General features: G+C 45.3%; 1 protein-coding gene across 2 annotated transcripts in view; it reads left to right on the top strand.

Annotated features, from left to right (window-relative positions):
* The first annotated feature begins 15,207 nt into the window (after nt 1-15,207).
* The window catches only part of LOC115479952 (phosphomethylethanolamine N-methyltransferase-like), a 57,562-nt gene continuing 56,061 nt past the window's right edge, over nt 15,208-16,708 (top strand). The window contains exon 1 of one of the 2 annotated variants that reach the window (XM_030218297.1): nt 15,208-15,364. Coding sequence is in view for 1 of the 2 variants with exons in the window: in XM_030218296.1 (XP_030074156.1) it covers nt 15,567-15,600 (34 nt within the window). In the remaining variant the exon portion in view is untranslated. Of the gene's footprint in view, nt 15,601-16,708 lie in introns of both variants that reach the window. The other variant, XM_030218296.1, reaches the window with a different exon arrangement.

Genomic DNA, 16,708 nt, shown 5'->3' with positions numbered 1-16,708 from the left:
AGTGAGATGAACATGGATGGAGGAGAGGGGAGAAATGCTGGACATGGATGGAAGGATGAAAGCAAAAAAGCTGGACATGGATGGATGAGAGGGAAGAAAGAGGAAGGAGATGCATTCTGACGGAGATGAGGGAAAGGGAAAAGAGGAGAAAAACTGCACATGGATGGAGAAAATAGGCAAAAGCTGGATCCACTCTATACCTCCTCCAGTCAAGTCCGCAGAGGACCCAGCTTTTACCTATGGATGTAGGGCAAGAAATGAAGAAGAAAGGAGGAAAGTAAAGAAATAAATGGAAAGGAAGCTCTGGAAACGGAGTTAAGGGAACAGATAGAGTGCAGTTGAATCAGAGATTTGGGACCAACATGATCAGAAAAACAAAGTCGCCAGACAGCAAAGGTAGAAAAAAAAATCATTTATTTTCATTTTAGTGTTTGGAATATGTCCAGTTTGAGAATTTACAGCTGCTGTCTTATTTTGCACTGGGTATACTGGAGCTGTAACAGTTTACAGAAATTATTTATAATAAAATAACAAAATCACGTTATTTTTTTCTCCTATACTGGTATAGTATTTTCAATGATACCTGTTTATATGCGCCATGGCTGGTATAAGGGGTGTGGCTACCATAGGGGCGGAACCATAGATGGTGACCCCACCCATAATGAGTACCAATACCTTTTTTCCTATATAAAAAGCACTGTGTAAATGTTTAGGGTACTAACACTTAAGTGGGTATGTGTGCATATATGTCATTAGTGATAGCAGAGTGCAAGTGTTTGGCTGAGGAAGGAGAATGATACTGTTCCTGAGATGACACCACAAACGGAATATTTATATCAGTGGTGTAGCCAGGAATTTGCAACAGGGGGTGCATCTCTCGTTGCAATTCCCTCCCTTCTCCCTCAACTGCATATCTCCCTTCCCTTCCAGGCACCTCAAAGCTCACACGATTCCCTCCCTCCCACTCCCCACATACCTCCAGTCTTTGCCCAGGCAGCCAGAGTGGCAGTGGCATTTGTAGGCTGCCTGTGACCTGCACTGGAACTTTCTCTCTGAATCATTTCTTCCACCCTTCACAAGAAGCATCAGAAGAGGCAGGATGGTTCAGAGAGAAAGCCCTGCTGCAGGCCACAAGCAGCCTATGAGTGCCACTGCCACCAGCGCTGCCCGGGTGAAGACTGGAAAGGAATTTTAAGGCCTGGGGGGAGGGGGAGCAGAGGAGCAAGTGGAGGGAGGGAATTGTGAGAGCTTTGCGGGCCGGGAAGGGAGAGATGTGGCAGGAGGGAGAAAGGAGGGACCGACAGGGGACGCAAACACAATACAAGCACCTTGAATGGATGTGCCACTGATTTATGTTGTAGTGTGAGTTGGTGGTGGAAATACCCTAGCTCCATTGTGGAGGAATATGGAGTGTGTCTTACAGAACTGGAGGTGCAGGATTCATATTGAGCTTCTCTCTAATTCTGTATAGAATCCAGACTCCCATATAGAATAATGACTGATACTATCAGTTATAAAGGTAGCTTTACTGGATGGCTGGTATGGCAGGGGTCTTTATGCATAGACTTATGACTCTTTTAGAGGTGGAGGCGGGACTGCAATGTGGCAGTGGGCAAAATGTGGGAAAATGTCATTTTGGTTTACTGTCTTCCATACCTAGCTTGTTTCCCCTTCCCCCATTGCCATCCCAAACCTAGGAAACAACTTTTCAAAAATAATATGGGTACAGTTAGGCCTTGTTCAATTGCTGCTGCCTGTTTGTGTTACTCTGTCTATTATAAAATTAGCATAGGCCTGAGGCTGTTGGCTCCAAATCAATCAAATAGCCAATTCATATGAACAAATCGAATCAAACTGGAAATTTGTTGACTGAATCATCAGCACTACTGACTATGGCTGCTAACTGGATAACCTCTGGCTCTGTCCATGCTCAGACTGCCCTGGCACTCTCCAGATAGTGCCCTGAAAATATTTCCTCTGACCACCTCAGTACTATTTGGTTAGTACTCTGAATAACCTCTAACTGACCCCTGCTAACTGGATACCTGGTTTAAAATGTCGACCCCATTGTGTTTAGCAGCTGTAATTGTTAGAGATGCCAAGTTACCTAGTTCCAGACTGGAGCTTTTAGGCCAGCCCTGGATTTCTGGCCACCCTGGGACATGCGGCACTGATTTCAATGAACAGGATCTGGCACTACAAATCCTACACTGCTTTGGGATGTGAGTTCAAAACCAGGACTGAGCAAAACTCTCCAGCCTGGAACTGGGTAACTTGGCATCTCTGAATTGTTTAGAAAAGCTGGCTCCTTTGCCTAAGACAGTGGTTCCCAAACACGGTCCTGGAAGGACCCCGGCCAGTCAGGTTTTCAGGATACCCGCAATGAATATTCATGAGAGAAATTTGCAATCTACCTCATGAATATTCATTATGGATATACTGAAGACCTGAGTGGCTGGGGTGCTTCCTGGACCAGGTTTGGGAACCAATGGCACTGGCCTGATAATAGCTCTCAAAATTAACAAGGCCGTTGCCTTAGCATCTCGTCTCCTAGATCCTGATGGACATTGACCAGTACTACTGAGGTCAAGGCAAGTGAGGAAAAAGATCAGACTCACTGTGTTGTGGCTCTGTCTTTTATTTGATAAGTTGTCACAAATTTGAAAATCATTTTATTGAACTGAGTAATTGAATTAGCTATTTAAGTGACTATCAGTTGATATAATTCATTAGCTATTCAAGCTCTGAGGATTTTTCACTAAGATTGGGTGCAGACTACTATTGATTCAGTACCAATAACAATGAACACTGACTTACACCCCCAGCCACATTGAAATCAGATGCCGAGCACTGTGCCATGGTTGTACAGCAGCTCAGGCATCCTCCTCTTCAGCTTCAGTCAGACAGGAAGCCCTTACTCCAGTGCTGGGCCAGCAGCCAAGGTACAATCCATTTAGCACATTGCATCAATAAAAAAATTTAAAAAATACTAAGACAGAAGCACCTTGCCAATATTCATTAACCAACGTTTCTCCATAACAGCTATGTGCTTTGACCTGCCCTGAATACTCTTGCAATGATGCAACTCTACTTAACATACAATCTAATTACCACTTCAGCAAAAGGAGAGAGTTTGCCAGCCTGCACTGCAGTCCATTTCGTAATCACCCCCTGATCCAGCATCTGCCACACTAAAGGGAAAAAACAAGCTGATAGAGCAGCTGTGGAAATCTACTCCTGGCTGCTTAATCAGAGTCAAAAATTTTCCACTTTTCTTCCTGTTTAAAGAGATGCTAACTCCATATCTCCACTCCATGGTTTTTTTTTTTGTCCCAGTTGCTTCCTTCCTTCCCTGTGCTTTCTAACCTGCCTGTGCTGGGGTGTCATGCAGCTGTGATTCTCCATGGTTATGTGGGTAAAAGTTTTCTTTAATTTAGGGTTACCATATTAGACCACAGTCGGGACTGGATCAATGTGTCCTTTTTCTGGAGCCATATGGTAACCCTAATTTTCACTTCCTTCCTTTTTTTTTATCTAACATGGTGGCCATTGCAGTTGCAGCAGGGGGCACCATGGTTTTCTCTCAGCCTCATGTCTTCTTCCAAGCTTAGCTGATAGGTAGGATGGCCACTGCAGAGATGCCATGTTACCCAGGTCCAGGCTGGAGATTTTGGGACAGTCCTGGATTTGAATTTATGCAGTGTGGGGTTTGTAGTGTCTGATCCGGCCCACTGAAATCAATGTTGCAAGTCTCATCATGCCACCAGGACTGGTTGGTCAGAAAATCCAGGACTATCCAAAAATCTCCAGCCTAGAACTGGGAAACTTAGCATCTCTGCCACTGACACATCCTCAGAATGCAGCACTAAAAATTACAGTGGTTTAAAAGCAGACTTTCCTCCACCTCCCCTCCACCCTGAGCAGTGGTAGAGGCCAGCAGCATGGAGACAGAGTAAGTACACACTCCCAATCTCTGTGGTTCCCCTTCCTTTGCTTCCTGATTAGAGTGGAAATATGTCCCATGGGAGCAAAGCACTCAAGAGGGCACAGGGAATATAAGCCTACAATGTCCTTACATTTGGAGCCTGCCACCGCTCTGCCCATAACAATGTACCCCCAGAAAACTGAGATGAAACCAAAGGAGAGGAGGGGGAGATGGAGAGAAACTGGGAATGGGGTGATAGGAATTTAAGGAGGAAAGGGTACAGGGCTGGGCAAGCCATTAGGTAGATTAGGTAACCACCTATGGTGGGGTGTGGCAAAGAGCAGTTGCAGTTCAAACAAAACATCCACACAAACCCAAAGAAGCATCAATTCGCATTGAGTCAAGTATGAAATTCTAATTCCTTTTTCTGTGAATAGTCATAGTGATAAATAGGAAACAGATTGTCCTATTCTTGCTTATGTAGTCAGTGCTCTGTCGGTGGACTCCTCTCTCTATCATGTAGCTCACAGTTCTCAAAGGAGGAGAATAAATCTCAAGGCCTGGGCTGGACATGAGACATAAGCAGACAAAATGCAGGAGCCCTAGCTTGATAAAACAAAACAAAACTTGTTAGTGGGCTCTCCCCAGTCAAATAAAAATATCCAAAAGCAAAGCAATTAATAAGAATATGGAAAGAATCCAAATAAGAAAAGCAGCAGAGGACAAGAATGGTTCAGTCTGGTTTATGGGCAGTGACACAGTCCTGGTACTTGTTCCTTGCCCCTTGGGCATCCTTCTCCTCCATAGACAACAATCTTGCAGATTTTTTATGAGAGCCAGTAGATTCCTCTTCCTTTGTAACCAAGTGCCATGCTCTCCTTCCCATGATGTATTGGCTACAAACTGGAGCCTGAACATAAGGATTGCTATACTAAGACAGACTGAAGGTCCATCAAGCCCAGTATCCTGTTTCCAACAGTGACCAATCCAGGGCACAAGTACGTGGCAAGATCCTAGAACAGTAAAACAGACTTTATGCTGCTTACCCTAGAGATAAGCTATAGATTTACGCAAGTCCATCTTAATAATGGCTTATTTATTTGTTACATTTGTACCCCACATTTTCCCACCTATTTGCAGACTCAATGTGGCTTACATAGTACCGTAAAGGCGTTCGCCAGTCAGTTGATAACAAATACAGGTTATATTGTGGTCGAAGTGAGGTAGGTGTGTATGAGGCACTGTGATGATGGAAGGGATGAAGATATTGTTTTTTTTTTTTTTTGTTACATTTGTACCCCGCACTTTTCCCACTCATGGCAGGCTCAATGCGGCAGGCAATGGAGGGTTAAGTGACTTGCCCAGAGTCACAAGGAGCTGCCTGTGCCGGGAATTGAACTCAGTTCCTCAGGACCAAAGTCCATCACCCTAACCACTAGGCCACTTCTATGATCATTGGTTATGTTGTGTTGCTGGATGTGGGGATTTATGTTGGATCGGTGAGGTAAGCCTTTTTGAAGAGGGTGGTTTTTAGTGATTTCCTGAAGTTTAGAGGGTCATGGATTGTTTTCACAGTTTTTTGGGAGCCCATTCCATAGTTGTGCGCTTAGGTAGGAGAAGCTGGATGCATAAGTTGTTTTGTATTTCAGTCCTTTGCAATTTGGGTAATGTAGGTTTAGGTATGATCGTGATGATCCGTTTCTGTTTCTGGTTGGTAGATCTACGAGGTCTGTCATGTATCCTGGGACTATGCCGTAGATAATTTTGTGGACCAAGGTGCAGATTTTGAAGATGATTCATTCTTTGATTGGGACCCAGTGTAGCTTTTCTCGGAGGGGTTTGGCGCTTTCGAAGCGTGTTTTATGAAATATCAGCCTGGCAGCTGTGTTTTGGGTGGTCTAGAGTTTTTTTGTGAGTTGTTCTTTACATCCTGCATAGATTCCGTTGCAGTAGTCTATATGGCTTAGGACCATTGATTGTATTAGGTTTCAAAATATTTCCCTTGGGAAGAAATGTTTTATTCGTTTGAGTTTCCACATTGAGTAAAACATTTTCTTTATTACGGAATTTACTTGGTTCTCAAGGGTAAGGTTGCAGTCGATTATGACACCGAGTATTTTTAGGCTGTCTGAGGTAGGGAGGGTGTGTTCATGGTTGTGGGTTTGTACTTGTTTTGTTGAGATGAGAGGATGAGGCAGTGTGTTTTTCCAGTGTTTAGTTTCAGTTGGAATGAGTTTGCCCAGGAGTTCATGATGTTTAGACCGTCATTGATTTCATTGGTTATTTCTGTTAAGTCATGACTGAAGGGAATGCAGATTGTGACGTCATCTGCATAGATGAACGGGTTGAGGCCTTGGTGGACCTTTCTTTTAAGAAATTATTCAAATCTTTTTAAAACCCTGCTCAGCTAACTGCTTTTACAACATTCCCTGGCAACAAATTCCAGAGTTTAATTACAAGTTGAGTGAAGAAATATTTTCTCTGGTTTGTTTTAAATTTACTACTTAGTAGCTTCATTGTGTGCCTCCTAGTCCTAGTATTTTTGGAAAGAGTAAACAAGCGATTCACTTCTACCCGTTCCATTCCACTCAGTATTTTATAGACCTCTATTATATCTCCCCTCAGCCGTCTCTTCTCCAAGTTGAAGAGCCCTAGCCGCTTTAACCTTTCCTCATAGGGAAGTCATCCCATCCCCTTTATCATTTTTGTCGCCCTTCTCAATACCTTTTCTAATTCCATTATACCTTTTTTGAGATGTGGTGACAAGAATTGCACACTGTATTTGAGGTGTGGTTGCACTATGGAGTAATACAAAGGCATTATAGCATTCTAATCTTTGTTTTCCATTCCTTTCCTAATAATTCCCAACATTATATTCGCTTTCTTAGCTGCCGCTGCACACTGAGCAGAGGGTTTCAACGTATCATCAATGATGAAACCTAGATCCCTTTCCTGATCAGTGACTCCTAATGTGGAACCCTGCATCACATACCTATAGATTGGATTCCTCTTTCCCACATGCATCACTTTGCACTTGCTCACATTAAACGTCATCTGCCCAGTCTCATAAGGTTCTCTTGCAATTTTTCACAAGATCCTCTTGTGGTTAAACAACTTTGAATAACTTTGTGTCATCAGCAAATTTTATTACCTCACTAGTTATTTCCATCTCTTGATCATTTATAAATATATAAAAAGGCAGCGGTCCCAGCACAGATCCCTGGGGAACCTCACTATCTACTCTTCTCCTCTGAGAATCCTGACCATTTAACCCTACTCTGTTTTCTATCTTTTAAGCAGTTTTTAGTCCACAATAGGATATTACGTCTTATCCCATGACCTTTTAATTTCCTCAGGTGTCTTTCACGCAGATATTTTGTCAAATGCCTTGTAAAAATTCAGATACACAATATCAACCAGCTCACCTTTATCAATGCTGATGAGACAGAGAAACTGAAACACATCTCTGTAAACCTGGAAGATGTAATGGAGCAATTTGACAAATTTAAGACCAGCAAATTGCCTGGTATACATCCCAGAATACGGATAGAATTGAAAAATGAACTTACAGAGCTACTGTTAGTAATATGTAATTAACTTTAAAATCAAACATGGTACCGGAAGATTAGAGGGTGGCCAATGTAACTCCAATTTTTAAAAAGGGTTCCAAAGGTGCTCCTTCATAGCTTCCACCCCCTGGTGCCAAGCCTGCTGAGAGCCTTCCTGTTGCTACTGACATTGGGCCCCCATCCCATGCAGGAAATCCTTTTGCTCCATCCTCGGTGGTGGGGATCCTGCAAAACAAAACACACACAAAAAAAAACTCAAGTGCGGTACTTTTTTTTTTCTTATGCTGTTCCCCTTTACGAATACAGCCTGGGTCCTGTAAGGCCTTGCTTCTGATCCCCTTAGCTGCTCCCAGTATCCAGCCGTGCCCCCACTAGGTACTGCTCACCTTGGGTGACCGCTGGTCTGCGCCTTGCTAAGGGAAGCCAAGGTCCACTGCAAGTGACTCCTCCATGTGGTGGTTCACCGTTTAGTCCCATCTGGGGTGCCAATTGTAAAGGGGTCCGCTTCCTCCACTCTGGGTTGGGGCCGGCAGCCCTGTTAGGCTCACACGCTTCCAGCAAAGAACCAGACAGCCATATGGACTTAAGACCAAAGTGCTTTATTCTCAATTCAGTTCCACTCTCAAAATTGAAATGCAGTTCACAAACAGGGTTCAGGCCAGGTTCCAAACTCCAGCCGACATTCAATTCCTTAACAGTTCAGGCCCACTTCCTTTACACTACTTTCCCCTCTCCCTCAGAAGGGCTTAGTCAAAGTTCAGCCTGCTGTTCTATACATCCCAATAATTCAACCCTTTCACAAACAGTCTCTTCAAAGGAAACCACTACTTAATGCCCCTGTCCTCTTCACAGCACCCAGGAGGACCCTGTACCAAACAGGCCTGGCAGCTTTCCTCCTACCTCATAGCACCACACCACTGTGGCCTCTCACACTGCCTCCATGTGCTGGTCAGGGTTACATCTACATTCTCACACTCCATGGCCGCTTACTCTTCCCCCCCTGGGAAGCTCCAGTGGCAGGCCCTTTCCGTCCTCCACCTAATCCATGGCAGCTTCTCTCTCAATCAGTTTCCTCTCCTTCCTGGTGGCTGGGAGCCACCCAGAAATCTCTCCCCCTATCACAGCTGGAGAGAATTATATACCAGCGATGCAGCTAAGGGACTGAGTGTCACCTCCCCTTCTCCTTCTAGTGGGAAAGGGAGTAACTGGCTCCCCTAGCACTGAGCCACTGCTCCCCCTGATGGGGTTGGAAATCCATTCCTTTTGGGGCTTCCCTCCTCTCTCCTGCTACCAAGGGCTTCTGGGAACCGTAGTTCAGGGATTAGCCGCTTCTTTGTGTGGCCCCAAGTGCTAGCTTTGTCACAACACATAGAGCTAAGATGGGAACAGTGAACAGAGGGTACAGATATGCGGCAGTCAAATGCAGAGCGAAGGTCCTGGGCAGGACAATAGGGAATGATGAGACTAGCTAAATATGGGGACGAACCCAGATGTAAGGCTTTAAAAGTAATGGTCAGGATTTTATGAATGATCTGATACTTTATGGGAAGCCAACGATGCTCTTTCAGAAAAGGTGTTACATGATCACAGTGACGTGCATGTGAGAGGATACGGATGGCAGCATTCTGTATAGTTTGCAATTTATGGAGAGAGATGTCTGGGAGACTGGCATAGATGATATTACAGTAATCTAGTTTCATAGCAACCAGTGCATAAAGTAAAGTAGCACAACTATCACTATTGAGAAATGGATGAAGGGAGCGCACCAGATGCAATGAATGAAAATATTTCCTGATGGTAACAGAAATATGTACAGAAAAAGTTAGTGCACTATTGAAATGAACATCAAAGCATTTCGAAGAAACTACTAGGCAGAAGGGAACACCATCAATGGCTGGTGTAGAAAAAGGTACAGAGCAGGGACCAGTCAGCCAGATTGCTGACGGTTTTTACTGATTAAGGTGAAGACGATGGGAAACAAGCCAAGAGGAAACTGCATTGAGACATCTTTGTAAAGAACTTTCGCCCTCTACACTCAACGGAAACGGCACTATCTAAAGTCTGCAATGACCTGTTCCTTGCCAAATCCAAAGGTCACTACTCCATCCTTATCCTCCTCGACCTATCCGCCGCTTTTGACTCTGTCAATCATAACTTACTTCTCACCACACTGTCCTCACTTGGGTTCCAGGGCTCTGTCCTCTCCTGGTTCTCCTCTTATCTCTCCCACCGTACCTTCAGAGTACATTCTCAGGGTTCTTCCTCCACCCCCATCCCGCTCTCTGTTGGAGTTCCTCAGGGATCTGTCCTTGGACCCCTTCTTTTCTCAATCTACACCTCCTCCCTAGGTTCCCTAATCTCCTCCCATGGGTTCCAATATCATCTTTATGCTGATGACACCCAGCTTTATCTCTCCACACCAGACATCACTGCAGAAACCCAGGCTAAAGTATAGGCCTGCTTAGCTGACATTGCGACCTGGATATCCAACCGCCACTTGAAACTGAACATGGCCAAGACTGAGCTTATTGTCTTCCCTCCCAAACCCACTTCTCCTCTCCCTCCACTCTCTATCTCTGTTGATAACACCCTCATCGTCCCCGTCTCATCTGCCCGCAACCTCGGGGTCATCTTTGACTCCTCCCTCTCCTTCTCTGCGCATATCCAGCAGATAGCCAAGACCTGTCGCTTCTTCCTCTATAACATCAGCAAAATTCGCCCCTTCCTGTCTGAGCACACCACCCGAACTCTCATCCATTCTCTCATTACCTCTCACCTTGACTACTGCAACCTACTCCTCACTGGCCTCCCACTTTGCCATCTAACCCCCTTCAGTCCATTCATAACTCTGCTGCACGTCTTATCTTCCGCCTGAACCCGTACACTCATATCACCCCTCTCCTCAAGTGACTTCACTGGCTTCCAATTAGGTACCGCATACAGTTTAAGCTTCTCCTTTCAACCTACAAATGCACTCGATCTACAGCCCCTCCCTACCTCTCTACCCTCATCTCCCCTCACATTCCTATCCGTAACCTCCGTTCTCAAGACAAATCCCTCCTGTCAGTACCCTTCTCCACCACCGCCAACTCCAGGCTCCGCCCTTTCTGCCTCGCCTCACCCCATGCCTGGAATAAACTCCCTGAGCCCATATGCCAGGCCCCCTCCCTGCCCATCTTCAAAGTCTTGCTCAAAGCCCACCTCTTCAATGTCGCCTTCGGCACCTAACCATCATACCTCTATTCAGGAAAACTGGACTGCCCCTACTTGACATTTCGCCCATTAGATTGTAAGCTCCTTGGAGCAGGGACTGTCCTTTTTTGTTAATCTGTACAGCGCTGCGTAACCCTAGTAGCGCTCTAGAAATGTTAAGTAGTAGTAAGTAGTAAGAGCTGAGATCAGGGAGGTAAGGATCCTTGGAGGAAACTAAGAGGATATCATCAGCATAAATATAACATTTTACATGAAATTCTTGAATTAAAGATGCCAGTGGACTAAGAAAAACATTGAAGAGCAGAGGAGACAGAACTGAACCCTAAGGAACACAACAACTAAGGATTGAATCTGAAAGAAACGATGGAAGGGATACTTGAAAAGAAGAACCAGTAAAAAATGAATGAAACCAGAGAAGTACAGTACCCGAGAGACCTAGAGAAGACAAACGGGACAACAAGAGAAAGTGACTGACCAAATCAAAGTCAGAAAACAAATATAATGAAACCAATAAAAAGGCCTTACCTTATTCTATAGCAGTATGACAATCACTCAGCAGAGATGCATTAATTGTTTCAGTGGAATATCCTGGACAAAAGCCAGACTGAGAGGGATGAAGCAGGATGAAGCATATTTGAAGATTCAAGGTAGTCTGAGAGGCTCAGGCTCAGTGCGAGCTGTCTAAAAACACAGCATTCTAAGAGTTTACTCAGAAAGGGCAGATTTGAAACAGGGCAATAATCGCTCAGGAGTACCGGATCAAGTGCCCGATTTTTTAACAGAGAGCGAACCAAAGCATTCTTCTACTGGGAGGGAATTCTCTCAGAGATAAGGCTATTAATGATCATAGAACGGGCCAATGGGCTGAGACCATGCGCAGTAAGGGAGAGCCACTGAGATGGAATAGGGTCCAGTGGACAGGTAGCCTTTGGCACCTAACCACTATACCTCTATTCAAGAAATCTAGACTGCCCCAACTTGTCATTTCGTCCTTTAGATTGTAAGCTCCTTTGAGCAGGGACTGTCCTTTTTTGTTAAACTGTACAGCGCTGCGTAACCCTAGTAGAGCTCTAGAAATGTCAAGTAGTAGTAGTAGTAGTAGTTGTAGGAGTTTTATCAAATTGACTTAAAGAAGGAATATTGAAATTTGACCAATGACAGGTGAGAGAAATAGGAGAGGAGAGAGGTGGGGAAGACACTTCCAGGAGAAGATAAAAGAGGAGAATGGGGGGCGCTAAGAAGAGTCGGGGAGAGAAGAGTTGGAGAAGGTAGAAAATTGGACTGTAAAGCCTGGACTTTCGAAGAGAAGAATGTGGAAAAATCTTGACCTGATAGAATCATAGGACAAGCTAAGAGCTAGAGTGGTGAGCCTGGATACTAGGGAAAACAATTGGCGAGGATGACTTGCAGATTTTGCAATCATAGTATTGAGACCGTGCATTCTTCAATTCTAATCAATATTGGGAATGGGAAGGGAAAGGAAGGGAGAGGGGGAAAATGCCACACATGGATGGAAAGGGAGGCGAGAAGGGGAAATGATGCACATGGATTGAAAGTGAGGGAAGAGAGGGAGGAAACGCCACACTTGGACAGAAGAGAAGGAATGGGGGAAATGTTGCACTTGGATGGAAAGGAAGGGAAGAGGGGAGAAATGCTGCACACAGATGGAAAAGAAGAGAACTGAGAGGGGAGAAATGCCACACATGGACGGAAGAGAAGCTGTACATGGACAGAATGGAAGGCGGAGGGAGAAATGAAGCACATGGGTGGAAGGGGAGGAAGGGAATCCTGCACAAGAAAGGAAAGGAAGGGAATGGAGAGTGTGTGTGTGTGTGTGTGTGTGTGTGGGGGGGGGGGGGGGGGATGCTACACATGAATGGAAGGGGAAAATGCTGCACATGGATGGAAAGGGAGGGAGAGGGAAGAAATGCCACACATGGATGAACAAAAGAGATGTGAGAAATGCTACACATAGATGGGATGGAATGGGGAGAATGATGCCCATGGATGGAAGGAAAAGGGGGAGGGGTGCTGCCTATGGTTGGAAGGGGGGATGCTGTCCATGGAAGGAAGGAAGGTAGGAAGGAAGGAAGGAAGGAAAGAGGGAGGGAATGCTGCACATGGATATCAGGGAGGGGGAATGAATGCTGCACATGGTTGGAAGAGAAGGGAAGAGGTGGAAAATTAGATAGATGTGAGAAGAAGGCATAAAAATGGAAGAAAGTTGAACAAGAAAGATCAATGCTGTGCTACCCCCTACAGTATCCCCTTCTGAGTCCAGGAGTGGGAATTGAACCAAAGCCTCGCACATATTTTTGCCCCTCAGAGGGCACAAAATAGGTATGCAGCTTCTGACTAAAACCATCTGTAAGATTCTACAGGAAGCCAGTTTCAGAGTTTTCAGTTCTCATTTCAAGACCAGTTCTGTGGGTGCCAGTGTACCCCCCAATATTGGTCAAGCTATTTCATGTTGAAATCTATCTACTTATTATTTCTATAGCGCTACAAGGCATACACAGCACTATACACCATACACAGAAGACAGTCCCTGCTCAAAGAGCTTACAATCTAGAAGATAGGTAAACAGACAGGACAATTAAGGGTAAGGGAATAAAGAGGTGAGGATAAAGAACAGGATAAGTGAGTTAGGAGTCAAAAGCAGTGGTAAAGAGGTGGGTTTTGAGTTTGGACTTGAAAACGGCTAAAGATGGGGCTAGACGTACAGGCTCGGGAAGTCTATTCCAGGCGTGAGGTGCAGCGAGATAAAAGGAATGGAGTCTTGAATTAGCAGTAGAGGAGAAAGGGACGGATAAGAGAGATTTATCAACAGAGTGGAGTACTCGAGGGGGAACGTAGGGGGAGATGGGTGGAGAGGAACTGGGGAGCAGCACAGGGAATGCACTTATAGGTTAATAGGAGAAGTTTGAATAGAATATGGAAACGGATAGGGAGCCAGTGAAGTGACTTAAGGAGAAGGCTAATGTGGGCATAGCGACTTTGATGGAAAATAAGTGGCGCAGCAGAGTTTTGGATTGATTGAAGAGGAGAGAGATGGCTAAGAGGGAGGCCGGTGAGTAGTAGGTTACAATGATCAAGATGGGAGGTGATATTGCTGCCTGGATGTCCAACCGCCACCTGAAACTGAACATGGCCAAGACCGAGCTTCTTGTCTTCCCACCCAAACCCACTTCTCCTCTCCCGCCACTCTCTATCTCAGTTGACAACACCCTCATCCTTCCCGTCCTATCTGCCCGCAACCTCTGTGTCATCTTCGACTCCTCCCTCTCCTTCTCTGCGCACATTCAGCAGATAGCCAAGACCTGTTGCTTCTTCCTCTATAACATCAGCAAAATTCGCCCTTTCCTCTCTGAGCATACCACCCGAACTCTCATCCACTCTCTCATTACCTCTCGCCTTGATTACTGCAACCTACTCCTCACTGGCCTCCCACTTAACCATCTATCCCCTTTTCAGTCCGTTCAGAACTCTGCTGCACGTCTTATCTTCCGCCTGGACCGATATACTCATATCACCCCTCTCCTCAAGTCACTTCACTGGCTTCCGGTCAGGTACCGCATACAGTTCAAGCTTCTGCTCACCTACAAATGCACCCAATCTGCAGCCCCCCCCACCTACCTCTCTACCCTCATCGCCCCTTACCTTCCTACCCGTAACCTCCGCTCTCAAGACAAATCACTCCTTTCAGTACCCTTCTCCACCATCGCCAACTCCAGGCTCCGCCCTTTCTGCCTCGCCTCACCCCATGCTTGGAATAAACTCCCTGTGCCCATACACCAGGTGCCCTCCCTGCCCATCTTCAAATCCTTGCTCAAAGCCCATCTCTTCAATGTCGCCTTCGGCACCTCTATTCAGGAAACCTAGACTGCCCCAACTTGACATTTCGACCTTTAGATTGTAAGCTCCATTGAACAGGGACTGTCCTTTTTTTTGTTAATTTGTACAGCGCTGCGTAACCCTAGTAGCGCTCTAGAAATGTTAAGTAGTAGTAGGTGTGGATAAGGGTTTTGGTAGAGTGCTCAGAGATGAAGGGACGGATTTTGCTGATGTTATAGAGAAAGAAATGTTGGCACCTATGCTCCTGGGGTTGAATGACTTGGCAGTTGTTCCCGGACCCTTTGCACTCAGAGCCACGTGAATGGCCCCTTTAAGACTTTGGCCAGGGCCTTTAACTTCAATCGGGTGAGCGCAACGTGGAATCTCACTCAGCATTTCCCTATATCTCAAGTAGTCACGCCTCTGCTCTTGAGCCAATCGGCAGCCGCCCTTCTGCCTCTCTATTTACATGCCCCACCTCTTCTGTCTTGTGTACGCCCGATAAGGGAAGAGACGGGAAACTGTTTCTATACTCCTCCTACCAATCGAAAGTCGCTTGGGGCTGAGCTCGATTTGTAGCCCCGCCCATCTCCATTTCTGTTTCGAGAAGTGGGCGGGGTCAGAAGGGAGGGTATGTCAACAAAGACAGGCAGCTGCGTCAGAGGGAGCCATTTAATCGGGTGTAAGGCGTGAGTCTTATGTGTGTGTATATATTGATTCCTCTCTCGTAGAAGTATTTTATTTATTTCGAATGAGGCCAAGGGGCAGGAGTCACAACAAGCACAGCCGCAGCTTCAGCAGGACCAGGGTGGCTATTCACACCGTAATAAGATATTTTTAAATTAATCACTCACTGTAAATCCTCATTCATTTTGCATATAAAACTAATTTTAAAAGTGTTTATTTGTGCTGCTGCTGGGTATTTATTAAATTTAAAGACGATCGTCTTTTGATTTTTTTGGAGAGGAGGGGGGCTGGAATTTTGTTTTTTTCCTGCAATTGGAATCCTTCCACAGAAGAGCGCTATGACGTCAGAAGCACCAGGCAACAAGACAGATGGTAAGTATTGGGTGGAGCAATAAGAACCTGAAATAATTCCCCCTCCCCACCTAGCGACAACAGTGCTTTTAATACCCCACTACTTCTCAAAGCCAGGAGCCCGTGGCTTCAGTATTACTTTGCGGGTCAATGTGGGAAACAATGCTGGGCTGGGTGGACTTGTGCCTTTGATCTAAGAACAGAAGAAAAGCCAAGTGAGATCAGACCCATTTAGCCTAGCATCCTGTGTCTAATAGTGGGGCCCCCGAGAAGCACCTCGCACGATCCCAAAGAGTGCTGCCTCTCCTGCTAGGTCATTCCCAGCAATTAGCTGAACATTTGCCAAATAATGGTTTATAGACTCCTTTTTTTTTCTCCTTCAGGAATTTGTCCAAGCCCCTCTTAAGACCAGTTATTCTAGATGCCTTGACAACATCCCTCTGGCAACTAATTCTACAACTTGATTGTACATGAGTGAAAAATACTTCCTTAGACTTATTTTAAATCTGCTCTGTTACTTTCATGGATTGTCCCCTAGTTCTAGTTCAGTTTGAAAGAATAAATAATTATTTCCTGTGTTCTGATCTATGCATGATTTTATAACCTGTTTCCTATACTGCTAAACTGAAATAAAGCTAAATTGACAGGTGTGACCTGTAAGCCCTTGATCAGGTACCTTATAAATATTGCCTCAGCACTGGTTCTTTGGCTGTATTCAGTGATGTCTCTAGACAGAAATATTTGGGGTGGCAACAGGGGAGAAAGCCAAGGCAATATTTTTGCACATATTATACCCCTCCTTCCTCCCACTTTTAAATTAGTAATATAAGACATCAAAGAAACCTCCCCTCCAGTCAGTTTTAACTACCTGGTAAAACCGCTGTCATAATTGATAGCATCAGTTAACAAATTCTTGTATGTGGGAGTCTGTGTCACAAAATCCATAATCCCTAGCAATGGCGCCAGAGGCGGCCCTACCATTAGGCCACCTGAGGCGGGGGCCTGAGGTGGCACTCTTCTGAGGTGGTATTTGCCCCGCCATTATTTTCTTTCCACCAATTTACCAGGTCTTTCTCATTTTTTTTCAAAGGTGGCAGCAGCGATTCTAAGAGGCTGTCCTGCCACCAGT

The sequence above is a fragment of the Microcaecilia unicolor genome, chromosome 11, assembly GCF_901765095.1.
Source record: "Microcaecilia unicolor chromosome 11, aMicUni1.1, whole genome shotgun sequence".
Taxonomy (NCBI): Eukaryota; Metazoa; Chordata; class Amphibia; order Gymnophiona; family Siphonopidae; genus Microcaecilia; species Microcaecilia unicolor.
The sequence above is the reverse complement of the archived record's forward strand: the minus strand, read 5'-3'. Positions and strand labels throughout refer to the sequence as shown.